This window comes from Daucus carota, chromosome 1 (genome assembly GCF_001625215.2).
Source record: "Daucus carota subsp. sativus chromosome 1, DH1 v3.0, whole genome shotgun sequence".
Lineage (NCBI taxonomy): Eukaryota > Viridiplantae > Streptophyta > Magnoliopsida > Apiales > Apiaceae > Daucus > Daucus carota.
This window is the reverse complement of record NC_030381.2, coordinates 38,323,022-38,336,973: the sequence shown is the minus strand read 5'-3', so window position 1 is coordinate 38,336,973 and position 13,952 is coordinate 38,323,022. Positions and strand designations below refer to the sequence as shown.

The window sequence follows — 13,952 nt, the reverse complement described above, 5'->3', positions numbered from 1 at the left end:
TCCACTAACAAGCCTGGCATGGCATACACATGTAATTGTTCATCAACCCAAAACACACTTTTTCCACATTTCACACTACCTCACTAAACAAAGACCATGAGATATGCACAACCAATTTGAGTTTGTCTTTGGTTTGGGCTTTTAACCTTGCAAACAACATAGTACAAAATTAATGAGATCATGTCAGATGCAACCCTCCTTCATTTTTGGTTTGATTGGAATTTAAGGCTCTGGGTCGTTTTCAGAAGCTTCCTAGCACACACACAAACAAAGAGACTTTGTGTTTATTCCAGCAGAATAAGTTGGCAAATTGTGCAGCAAGTGTTCGGCACCCTCTAGCATTTCTAGATTATATGCTTCTGAATGTTCTGCAATCGATTTGGAGAATACATGAGGCTTCTTGGATAAGGTCTTTTTGAGCATCTTAGTTTATCGGTGAAGGTCAATATACTTTCTCCTTCCATGTTTCCATGTGATGAGGTCGTAAATTCTGGTATCTGCAGCTTGTGAGTAGGTCACGATCTCGGATATGATATGATCATGGTTTCGGATATCGTGAATAGGATATAATTTAGCATACGATATGATCATCGTTTCGGATATAACAAGGTATTTATTGATTCGGATACTCAGCAAGAAGTGTGACCCACTTTTGCATAAAAACCTTGCCAACAAACATCTCATTCTTAATTAATTCAAAAATCAAAAGATAGCAGCTTATGATAAATGGGGTGTTGTCTCGTTGTCACAATTTTCAAGAACAAGACCCCGGCAGGAGAATATGAGCCCAACCTACCATTTTACAATCCAAAACACTGTGCAACGTTTATCCTCTTTTCCTCTATTTTTTCTTTTTATCGCTACATGATCTAGCGTTTTGAGACCTGGACGCTATTTCATGTAGCATTTTATTTCTAAAATGCCAAATTGTGTTACGTTTTATAATGATTTTCATACATAGACACAACATGATCTAATATTTTCTTCTAAAAATCAAAACGCTTGAATTATCTAGCATTAATAAATGGAGTAATATTTTGAGTCATTTCTCCCCAATCTTATTTTGGACATTACCTTGGCATATTGGCCTTTTCTCTTATAAATGTCACTACCAAGTACCAAGTAGGTGACCACTTATTTATTGAAAACCTCACATAGCACAAGCAACTGTCAATATCTAGTTAAAGCCATAGACACTTATTCTCATAATGCAAGATTGAGAACAGCAGCTATCATACCCAGTTAGGATGATATTTTAAGTGATGACAAGAAAGTTGAGACATTCATTCGTATGAATTACAAGTGCCTAAATGTCATCCAATGTACACTTTAACCAATTTGTGTGCATCAGAATAAGTTTTATGTCTGGCCCCCCAATTGAAAGCAATTTGATCCAATGTACAATGCAACCAGTATACTCTGCATCACAATAAGGTTCAAATGTCTCATTCAATTGAAAACCTCACTTCATCTGTTCCATTTTTTCCTGTCTGTATTATGTCATGATTACATAGACTTGCCCAAACTGATCAGCATAGCTCTAAATTAGAGTTGGGAGTGCAGATGCAATTAATCTGCAGAAGTAGATAAAACCTAAGGCTACAAATTTATCATCATAGAACATCAACTGTCACAACATCTTACAAACTAGAGGGGCAAATGAAAGATGACCCAAAACATAAATCAGGAAGCAGCTAAAACATGGCACAATGCCAAACCATAGACTGGAGATGTCTGATTAAAATTTGCATCTAACAAATTTTGAAATTAATCAGACATAATGTCGAACAGAACAGCCAAGAACAATAATAGATTAACATGAACAAATTTAACAAACCAACCAAATCACAAAATTCAACCGAAATATAGTAACTTTGTATATTCAAATTCATCAAACCATCCAAAATTAGGGGTTTTGCATCAAGAGATTACACAAAATCCCGGAAACATTAAACCCCATCATTCTCACTTACATAAACTCGAGCACTCTGCACTCTCATTCAACATAAACACTCTAAAACTCTTGTGAAGCAGATCCAATTTCATCCTTCCCTTTGCCCACCTTCTTCGGCAACAAAGTTGAGTGAATGTTTGGTAAAACACCACCATTAGCAATAGTAACAGTCCCCAAAAGCTTGCTCAACTCCTCATCATTTCTCACCGCTAACTGAATGTGCCTTGGCACAATCCTGTTCTTCTTATTGTCTCTTGCAGCATTGCCAGCAAGCTCTAGAACCTACATCAACAAATCAAATCAAAACAAAACTCAAATCTCACCCCTTACATTATCTTTAGCATCAAAACAAACATAATGTTACAATCTTTATCATCAAATCAGCATAAATGTACAATCTTTATCATCCAAACAACATAAATTTCAAATCTTCAACATTGAAACAACAATAGCTTCCAATCTTTATAAATCTTTACCATCAAAACAACAAAGAGATTAAATCTTTCCCCCAAAATAAATCCCCCATCAAAACAAACGAATATTTACAATAAAACAACATAAAGATTAAATCTTTACTATCAAATCACCAAAAAGATCAAACCTTTACACAGTAATCAAGAACCCAACTGAATCTTTACCATCAAAACACCAAAAAGACTGAATCTTTACACAAAAATCAACTACCCCAGAAAGGAAAATACCTCAGCAGCAAGATACTCAAGCACAGCAGAGAGATAAACAGGTGCTCCAGCCCCAACACGCTCAGCATACTTGCCAGCCTTAAGAAACCTAGCAATCCTCCCCACAGGGAACTGAAGGCCAGCCTTGGAAGATCTAGACACTGACTTGGTCTTTGAAACCCCTCTGCCTCCTTTAGTAGTAGCTGTAGCCCCCTTGCCACTCATTTTTGTATGTGTTTTTTGATGGTGAAACCCTAGGAGAGAATAGATTAAGAGAGGTGGGAATTGGAATTGTAAGTTTTGTGTGCAGAGGCTGATGTGATGTGGAGAGGAGGTGGGGTTTTATATTCAAGGGGTTTTGGAGAGGTGGGTTTTGATTGGTGGGTTTGAGTGGGTGCGGATTGCCAGCGTGACAGTGGTCACAGAAGAACCGACTAGAATTTGTTTTGGGCTTGGGCTTGGGCTCTTGCCAAACTGATTCTGCTTCTCAATTTTTAGGGTGTATACTTGCAAAATATTTATCTTTCTGGCTAATTTAGGGTTAAAACTTAAAATGTCTTGTTTGTTTATCGGAATATAATTTGATTTCGGAAAATTTTGTTTTTGATGATTATTTATTTAAAATATATTTTTATAGAGCATATTTCGGGGGAAATTCTTAAAATAGTTTTAGAGAATTTTCCAAGAAAATTTTTTGGAAAAAATATTTGAGAAAAATTCATAAAAAGTTATTGAATAATTTCTCAAGTTTTTTCTGAAATAATTTTGAAATAATTTTTTCCCACAATTTTTTTAAGGAAGGTGTATTCAAGTTGGATTTTAATTGAATATATATGATTCATATATTTTAATAAATTGTACTCCCTCGATCCCACTGGATTTTGTACGATTTCATTTTTTTAGTCCCACTCATTTCTTTAGGCTACAAAACTTTTCAAAAATAGTAAAATTTTATTATATAAATGGATTCCACCACTTTCTCCATTTTTTTTACTCTTTATTATTACTTTATATTATTTTATATATTTATCCTAATCTCCGAGCCCAACTCCGATGTAAAGAATTCACCTCAGCGGGGTATTTGATTTGGATTTCACACAGATTTTACATGAATTTTGCAGAGTTGTTTAGGATTTAAACCGATACTTCAAAATCTCATAGATTATGGTGGAATTTCAAAAAATTATAAAATACACCGAACAATCCCACAAAAATCTATCTTCTATGAAGTCAAAAAATTCATGAGGATTTGAATATAATCAAATTTAATGGATTTTAAATAATTTCAATTGAATTCCATCAAATTTTTGAGTATAATTTAAAATTTTAATAGAGTATCACTCAATTTTGTAGTTTAATTTAAAATTCTAATTCTTAAATTAAATCGTTGGATTTCATGAATAGTGCACTCAATTATATCGGAGTTGGGCATACTGAGATGTACACTCCATTTTATTAATGTAAGATTCTGATACAATTTTTTTAAAATTAAATCGTTGGATGTCATGAATAATGCACCCAATTAAAACTCACTCTCAACTAGAGCTGAACAAAAGGACCGGCCCACTAGGCCCGGGACCGGTCCTTCAAAAGCCCGGACTTTTTTTCAAAAACCCGGACCGGGCTTTTCAAAAACCGGGCCGGGCCGGGCCAGATTTATTATGAAAAAATGAGGCCTACTTCGGCCTACCAGGCCGGGCCAGATTTAACCGGGCTTTTATCCGGGCTTTTTTTAGTTATGATTTTAAATAATTATATGACCTTTTTTTATTGAGTTTTTCCATATCATTCTATTTAACTGAAATTTGAGTTGTATAAATGAATTGACGTGATATATATGTATACATATCTTGAATTGATTGAAATTAATTTAAATTTTGTATATAAATTTGTGTCAGTACGTGTAGCATTAATTAATCTAGTTGATGTGGGGATATGTTTAATATTTATACATGGACTTGGATGTGTAAAAAACTCCAATTTATAGGTTAATCGGGCTTTTCATCCGGGCTTTTCGGGCTTTTATCCAGGCTTTAGACCGGTCTTTATCCAGGCCAGATTTTTTGCCGGGCCGGGCCGGGCCAGATTTTTGACAAAAAATCAAGGACTTGTAAGGACTTGCACGCCAGATAAAGACCGGGCCGGGCTTTTAGTAGACGGGCTTTATCCGGTCTTTTTACCGGGCCAGACCAGACGGTCTTTTTAGGCCCGGTCTTTTTGTTCAGCTCTACTCTCAACTGTAATTATTGGAGTTGGGCATGATGAAGTGTACACTTCACTTTGTTGATGTACGTCAGCGGCCGCTGTAATTATTTTAAGTTGCTCATGCGTCATGAAAATTGATTTGGAGCAAAAAAACACTCACATATCGACAAAGACTAGGAATCAGAATACTGAGTTTCACCCAGAAAGGCATCTTATTTTCATGGTCTGAGCTTCAGTTCCTCCACAGTGCTTGACAAACCTAACAGATTGTATTTCTCATTCAAGAATCACAACAGACATGAAAGTAAAGTGAAGATTATGTACACATGATTGTTTCCTTAAACATCGAATTTGGATAGAAAACAGAGGTTTCTACTTCATCTCATTTCATGGCCATCTAAAAACTAACATAGTTTCTTGGCACCGGAATGTACAACCTTGGACTAAAACTATGCACATAAATGCGACTAATAACTTATACATTATCATGTTAAGTGATCAGTTCTCCTAAAATCTGAAGGTGTTACGAGGAGGGCTTACGAGGATCATATTGTATTCTAACAGTTTTAAGCTCTTTCTTTCTCCCCGCCTAAAGGAGACACGAGAGACAGATGCTTCTTATAACATTCCAAATGCAGTGGAACCGCGCCTTTTAGGCCCTTCATATTTGGCTTAGCTCCGTGGCCAATCAAAGTCATTGCCACGTTCACATGTCCTGCCTCAACTGCACGATGAAGAGGAGTGTGACCATGATCATCAACAACATTGGTCTTAGCTCCATAGCTAAGCAAAAGCTTAACACTCTTGATCTGGCCCTTGAATGCTGCTCTATGCAAAGGGGTCCAACCATTTTGATCCTTTCCGTTCACTTCAATACCTTTTGCAAGACAACTCTTTAGTCCTTCTACATCATCTGTTGTTGCAGCTTTATGCAAAACGTCCCCTAAATGTAACATGTCGTATAATTTGGAGTACCCCTTTTTGAATGCTAGAGCATAAGCAGTCTGTCCATCTTTAGTAACTGCATATTTCACATATTTTAAACAATCTAGCAGAAATTCAACTGCTTTAATGTGTCCTTCAGCAGAAGCACAATGAAGCGGAGTCCAGCCATCACAGTCTACAACATCAGGATCACTTCCCACTGATACAAGGAACCGAAGAGCCTCCACGTGTCCATAAATTGCAGCAACATGAAGAGCTGTTCTACCATTCATATCAGCTGAATTCAAATTTATATCTAAACAGCTCAAACACAGAACCTCCAGTAATTCTACTCGGTCCATAGCTGCAGCTTTGTGCAATAGCCAATCAACAGAATTATCAATTAAGTAACCAGAATCAATCAAGATTTCAATCAGATCAGCATTTCCTGATTGAACAGCCAGTGCCATCACAGACAGCTTGCTTGAATCCCTATTATTCACGTCGGCTCCAGCTTCAATCAGAACAGAAGCGAAGTAGGAGTTCCCACACCTAGCAGCAGCTCTCAGTAAAAGAGAAAGTTGGGATTCATCACAGGCTGAAATTGCTTTCTCCAGAAGAAAAGAAATATCAAGCTTTCTTGGAGCAGGAGTGAGGAGGAATTCGACAACATGAGGGCCTACAAAGGTGATGGGGATGATGGCATCCTTAAATATCTGTGACCCTGATTTCAAGAACATACGACGAAGCTCCTCCTGAGTAGCCTTTCCTTTGGGAAGCACCGATGACTTGACTAGAATCGTATCCAGAGGACTAGATAAAGGAGGCTGAGCAGAAGGCTTAGATAACATAAGAGTGAAACACATAGTCGAGAGAGGTGGGATGATAGACAGCGGATTTGAAAAAGAAAGAAGAGATGGATTGGTAGTAGTAAGTGAAACAGCAACATTCATGGTGTGCATGAGATTGCTAAGCTTGAAGGTGGCGAAACATTTTTGGTTTCGGTTGAATATTATGTTCACTTCCTTCACATCTGGCTTCACAAGCCTGTCCATAGTGTTTTGCTATACAAACCTAGATTGTGAATTCTTGTTTTGATATCAAGGAGAGCAAAGGAAGATGAAGAAAGTGACTGATTGATCCTTTCTCTCGAAAATATTTCCTATTGTGGCATTGCCTAGTGGTCATTATATATTCTAATAAAAATTATCAGTCACATTTGTGGTTATTATATGTATTGATAGTTGGCTTAGGTGATGTTAGAATAAGATAACTATACAAAGTGGCTAAAAAATTAAGTTGATAATGAAAGGTTAACAACTGACTTAGAAGATCAAGTTATAAACTATCTGTTGTATTAGCACAGTTGTTATTGAGTGTAACAAGATAAAAACATTCTGATTTCACCAATAGGAGAGAGGCAGACAAGTTCTTCAGTTTCAGTTTTAACTTTTGCTTTGTTTATGGTATTAACAGTGAATGTTTTGATTGCAGAAAACAGTTTCCCTGTCCCATTCTAAGGTAAATGTAAGGCGCATCCATCCGGGACCTTACCTTAAGTTTCGATTAGTAAGTTATGATTGCCCTTGTATGGCTAATAAGTACAGGCAATCTGATTTCTCGGAAGGCATAAGTTCTTGGTTGTATCCAAATCATCTGAGGCCATTGTCACTTGCATTTGGCCCGGAACTTTAACAGCTTACTATATATTCAAACTATTCATTATTTTAATGAAGCGAAAATTTACTAATGAATTAAAAAATCATTGAAATTATAACGATATTTTGGTTGTCCTGCATCAGTTGTTGGAGAAGGAGAAAACTAGAATATAAGCACTCAGATAACTCCTCAAGTCCTAGGCCAAAACAGATAATAAGGTACTATTGTAGAGTGAGATTTGCTTAGTTGGCTCAACAGCTGTTCAGGTGTTCCAAGTTCCAACGGACCGTATGGGTAAATTAAAAAAAAAAGTGCTTTCTGGCAAAAAAAAAGAAAAAGAAGTGCTTCTTACTTAAAATAAAGAAGTGGACTAAGGAGTTAAGAAAAATAGAAGCCGACTTCTTATCGAAAAAAGCCAGAAGCAGTGTCTCCTCTAATCTACTCAACAGCAGGCCCTGTAATTTGAATTTCTCTCCTCCTTATGCTTAAGACTGCAACATAAGTACGTGGTCTACGCATTCCAAATCTCCAGAAATGCGTTAGGATAAAGGATTCAAACTCGAGACCACTCTTAAGCCCAAATTTGTGTACAATGTTAGATAGTCAGCTCTGTCGAAATGTCAATGTATTATTAAAAGCCGCTAAATGAATAATGCATTGTTCAACACATATTTAATCTGTATTCTGAATATACTAATTAGCTGGTGCTTTCAGGATGATCATAGAGGATTATGCTGCCAAATCATTTGTTGTATTGCACAGGTAGAGTACATCAAGTAGGACATACATGATATCATGGCCATTTGACAAAGTCGATCATTTTACAATGTTGTAGTTAAAATCAAGAACAGTTTTTTAAATGATTTCAGGTTGATAACATTGTTCATCTTCTTCCAGTAAGTAATAATGTTTATAAAAGGTATGATTTCAACCAGAAACATACATCATAGATCAATGGCGGATAATGAAATAGCTAATGCAATAATGAATAATGCTCTGAAATCATTTTCTCAGTTCAATATAGTCTTGCAGGAGTTTATTTTCACCACCCAAAAAATGATGCCGGTAGTAGCTTTAGTTAACCATTCTTTCCGTCCCATAAAAAATTAGACATATCCAAAATATGTAAGTTGAATATTTAATATCATTATCTATATGTTATAATTGCACTAGATTAAATTATGTTATTTCCTCTGTTTTCTTAGTTGACATTTTGACTTTAGACTGTGATCGGTAGTTAAAAGTGTAATTTCATAAACAAGAAATTCTAAATAAAGATATACAATCAAAATTTTAATTCATAAAAATTCTATTTCAAAAATAATAATTTTCACTCTCCGATAAATCAATCTAAAAATATGTGTCAAAAGTCAAAATGTTAAATAAAAAAATAGAAAAAGTAATATTCTGGGAGAAATTTTCCCCAAAAATAACATAAAACGCAACGGAGAGAGGATTTTATTATCTCAACACAAAAGCAGAAATTTAATTGCATGATTGGTAAAAAAGATGTACAAATGTACAAGTAGTAGTATGCGGATTAGATGTAAACTTAAATGATACGAGTACAATTTAATTATTTAAGCATGCATTCATGTATCAGCTATATATTAGGAATACAATTTTTAATACTGGCAGAGGGTTGAAGCAATGGGCTGGGCTTTGTCCTATGATCAATTGATCATTCTAGTTCTCTGTGATGCATGGACTCTAGAAGATTGAATATAAATTACCCAAACCAGTCCATGGCCCAATTACACTCAAAATGTAAATATTACAAGATCATTCACAGTATGTAAACCGATGGAAAGATGAAATGCTGTAGAGCATTTTCAACCAGCGAAATGGAACAATTTTAACTTGTATCACATAATATATAAAATTTTGTTCATTCCAATCACACATTATCTTTTTCTAAAAATACAGTGAACATGTTGATGTTAAATATATTTGACTAATCTCTAAACATACATTGCAAATTTTTGCATAATCTATTATCATATTAAAAATATATTTTATTTATGTTTGATTTTGGTCATAGACAATTTTTAAAATAAATATGAAATATCTATTATTTCTTTAAATCGGAGAAAAATCAGATATAAATCGAGATATCGAATAATACACGTCAATACAGAGACCAGCATACATGTATGAACTCCCCCTTCCCCCCCAACTCGTTTAACATTCTTTGCTTTTGCATAACTAAAAACCTTGTTCCCATTAAGGAGTACTAAGTAGTGATTTACTTTACCTTAAACACCAAAAAATAAAATCCAATTACAATCACTATCATCGCTTGTCGTTTTGTTTGTCCGGGTCGTGGCCATCATGATCTTGGTCACTTCAATCACTAGGCGCTAATGCCATCCTATTATAATGTGTAGTGCTTCTATTAATTAATCAATCACTGTTTAAGCCCACCATGCTACTTAACTTGTACTACTAATTCTACACACATGAAACATGTATTATTAAAAACATTATTTATTTTTCGAGAGAGAAACTCGATTCAATTCCGAAATTATTAAAATTCAGACAAGCAACACGAATATCACACAGAATTATTTTAAAGTATCTATTTCTTGAGCCAAGTTATAAAGAAAGTCTGAACCAGAAAAAGTAAATGTCCAAGAAAACAATGGTCCTCCCAAAGCTTTATTCAAGACAAAAGGCACTAGTCACGCAAAGAGCGTGTATGCAAAGGGGTCCGGTTAATCCGCAGACGACTATTACAACATGTATCTGCATTATTTATTTTTTTATTTTACTAAAATAAAATAATATTAAGATAATTTGTTGATAGTATCAGGAGTCTTGCACAATAATGTCAAAAATTGTCACTTTCTTCTGATCATGACTTCTGAGTTTTGAGACATAAATCAAAAATCTATTTTCCATTTGGGGATTTTAACGTGTTATGTTCTTATATTTAGGAGAGAAAGTGTTTTTGTGAGTAAAATAATATATTATTTTTGTTTATTGTGTAAGGAACTTTCTTTCGAGATACCAATATAGAAATGTCAATATTTCAAATAATAATGAAATCCACTGTATACACATAAATCATCATTAAACTAATCATGTAAGTTTAGGATACGTATTAATTATGTTACTCTAAACAATAAACTTGGATGGAATATTTAGGATAAGCTTACCGTGTTGACACCTTAAGGCTTAAAACACAGTATCTCGCCTACAAAGATTGAGAAAGAAGCAGTGGTTTTAAATTTTTGGATCTTACTTTTGAAAATGAGTATTCCTCCTGCTGATCTACGGGAAAAAATTGATTACCACCCTATTTTCTCTTAGTATTGATATATAAGAACTTGGACATTAATCTTTTGCAAAAAATGATTCTATACTATACTTATTATTGTTAGTAATTTTTTTTGAAAGAAAGAATAATTCTGAGATAATTGAGAATAGAACACAGATCAAGGAAAACTACACGTAAAGACACGGTACATATGTGAGGACACCTTTTGTAAGAAGAAGACAAAATAGGTACACAAGTATAAAGAGGAGAAAGTTGTAGTTAGGGTGGTGTAAATTGTAATGAATGAAGGAAGAAATGAGGGAAAGTAATAGGACAAAGGATTTGTCCACTAAGTGATAAACTTGACCCAATGGCCACAAGAAGCCAAACCCTGTTCATGGTTGTTGACCTACATCACAACCTTCCAAATTCATTGCAGGCCCCATTTTGGTACTTTTTAGGAATATGTATTCGCTCATATAACACGTTTGTATCTTGTACATATTAACATGCTTTTGAAACCCCGTAGGAATCACCAAAGTGGGAAGATACAAATTGAGATGAGGAGAGACAAAAGGAAGAAATTGCGGATGATGGAAAATTGAAAATTCCTAGACAACATGGAGTTGTTAAGTCGAGAGATTTTTAAATAGAAAATGGAGGTATACAAATTTGTTTTAAATTTTAGTTAAAAATATTTGATTGGTTTCATTTGTATTAATGACAAAGGGATCATTTTATACACATAAATCACACTATTAAATCAGTTATTTATTTATCATGTTAACATCACTCTTTTGAAATAATTGTCTAGCTTTTTGTTTTTAAAAATTATCAATTTTATTAATTATAATAAGACAAGACGCTCTTCCAATTCCTCTTATAATATGTGATAATTAACAAATAGTAATAAACAAACATATATAGTATAAATTTGATATATCTACCTACTTATCTTTAGTTATCATCAATCATTTAATTGATGCTTGAATGGTGTTTTCCGATTCTTATTTTCCACAATCCACAATATAATCTGCTCTCGATTATAAATTGTTTACGAAATAAAAAATAATGGTATTTTTAAAGTTGATCATGGAATTTTTTTTATTTAGGCGTGAACATTGATTAATATATTGTAAATCGGTACTCGAATATATATGTTCCAAATCGGTGGCCTCTTTCAATTTTTTATATTTAAATTGATTTTTCTCATCGAAAAATATGAATAGTCTTTTATAGATTTGAAAAACTAACAATGTATTTTAAAAAAAAATATACATTTTGTTGTACTACCTCCGTCCCATTTTAACTGTTTTGAACTTTTTTATACGTATTTTAAAGTGTTAAAAAAAATCACATTTGAATATAATTATGTATTATAAAATTAATGTTAAACAAACTTTAAAAATCTAAATTTTTATTTGATATAAAAATTGAATTTTTTTATTGAGTTTTACATCTCAATATAGGTGTCGAAAGTCAAATATCAAAAATGGGACAGAGGAAAGTGTTATATTATTTAATATATCAATTAAAATATGAATTTGACTGAAAAAGATAAGATGGACGGTTGATTTGAAATGGGGATATAATTTATCGCCAAATATTTGCAGGTGCCGTTGTTGCACAACTTGTTTTGTACTTTTGTACAAGTATAAATAGTAGTAGATGCATTATAGTCAAAATAAACAGCTCGTTTGGCAGTTTGCAATTAACTTTGATGAACAAGTGAGTATGAGACTTTAGGCCACATCATTCTTGATTTTTAATTTTATTTTAACCGATCACTGTAGAAAAAGCTATACCTCATAAAGCCATAGCAAGTCTTTTAAATTAAATTCCAGTGAAAATTGAAGAATGCAAGCAAACAGTTTCTTATTTCCTCATCGATCTCAACATTCTTTCTAATACTCTCTTTATTAAAAAAAAATTATTTCTACTTTTTACACGTAATTTGATATATAACAAAATATATTTTCACATATTCAAAAAATATGAATAGAAGTATAAGATCTATATTTTTAAAAAAGAAAAATTAAAAAATAGTATATAAAAAACATGTTTTACAGCTCAAATTATACAAAAAACCAAAACGGCTATCATTTTAAAATAGAAAGACTAAATGTTAGGACAAAATCAACAATAAAATCCGAAAAAGCATAACTTTTACTCCTAATAATAGCTTCATTAATTTCATTTAGATGCACAAAAAAAGGCGACTAAATTCGACAATATATACAAATATATATATATATATATATATATATATATATGGTCATTGTTCAAATATAAATCATTAAAATATAAATTAAAATACAAACAAAGAGATATATCTCTAAACAACCTCACCCTCTTTATATGTCACCGCTCACCTACAGTTATATGTATCACCATCTAGGAACCACTCTCACCCCCTCAATCATCACAAGCTCACTAGAATCTCGTCAAAACTCGGCAGACATTCTCGATAGGCCCCAAACAATCTTAAGAGCCAAAACTCTCACCACGGTCCTACTAGACTCCACCCGACCGTATTAGGCCTCATTTAGATCGTGTCTAGCCTCATCTCGGAGTCTATCGCCGGTCTTGAAACTCTTTTCATTCTATTTAATCATATTAATTGTATTTAATTTATACTTTAATAATTTGTATTGGAGGAGGAAGATAATTGAAGCAGAGGGGACAGTGAGCCCTTTAGCATTTTATATGAATCTTGGTCTAAGTTGTTTTGTGCTCCGCGCGACAACTTTTTCTGGACTTGGGTTCAAATTTTCATAGAGAATTTAAAATTTCACTCAAGTGAAGAATGAAGGAGGCAGAATTGCTTATTGCTAGAATTAAAATTCTCGTTTTAATATTGACAGTCGTTAAAATTCGATAGTAATTATTAGCTCGTGACATTCCACCAACATCAACTAATAAAATTTTAACGTCACCTTCTTTGTTTGTTTCTTGCAATTATTATATGTTTGTTCCCCGTGTAGACAAACAACCAAAATGCAAAATAATTCCTTTTCCAACAAGGCACTAGCCGATTCCTCGTTAAGCCTTATCGCTGGGGTCCGCTTTGCTTGACTTATGTCTTAGGATGAATCTAATCAAAATACAAAAATCAAAGGCAGCTTGCTTCGCAGATGGGCCTCTTACGCGTCACATTCTTACACCGCTTCAATTGACCCACCACTCATATCGCCCGACACGTATTGCTCGTGAACAACAAATACAACTGTGCATTCCGCAAATAACTTGGGAAACTCACATACTAATCTCG

General features: G+C 33.8%; 2 protein-coding genes across 2 annotated transcripts; both read right to left on the bottom strand.

The window, feature by feature from the left end:
• Nucleotides 1-1,853: 1,853 nt before the first annotated feature.
• Nucleotides 1,854-2,956, bottom strand: LOC108203779 (histone H2AX). Its single transcript, XM_017372947.2, has 2 exons — nucleotides 2,656-2,956; nucleotides 1,854-2,236 (listed from the first exon to the last, which is right to left on the bottom strand). The coding sequence occupies exons 1-2, from the start codon at nucleotides 2,857-2,859 to the stop codon at nucleotides 2,015-2,017; spliced, it is 426 nt and encodes a 141-aa protein (XP_017228436.1). The 5' UTR covers nucleotides 2,860-2,956; the 3' UTR covers nucleotides 1,854-2,014.
• A 2,140-nt stretch (nucleotides 2,957-5,096) lies between these two features.
• On the bottom strand, nucleotides 5,097-7,118 carry LOC108222308 (protein VAPYRIN-LIKE). The gene has a single exon (XM_017396229.2). The coding sequence runs from the start codon at nucleotides 6,816-6,818 to the stop codon at nucleotides 5,406-5,408; it is 1,413 nt and encodes a 470-aa protein (XP_017251718.1). The 5' UTR covers nucleotides 6,819-7,118; the 3' UTR covers nucleotides 5,097-5,405.
• Nucleotides 7,119-13,952: the final 6,834 nt, after the last annotated feature.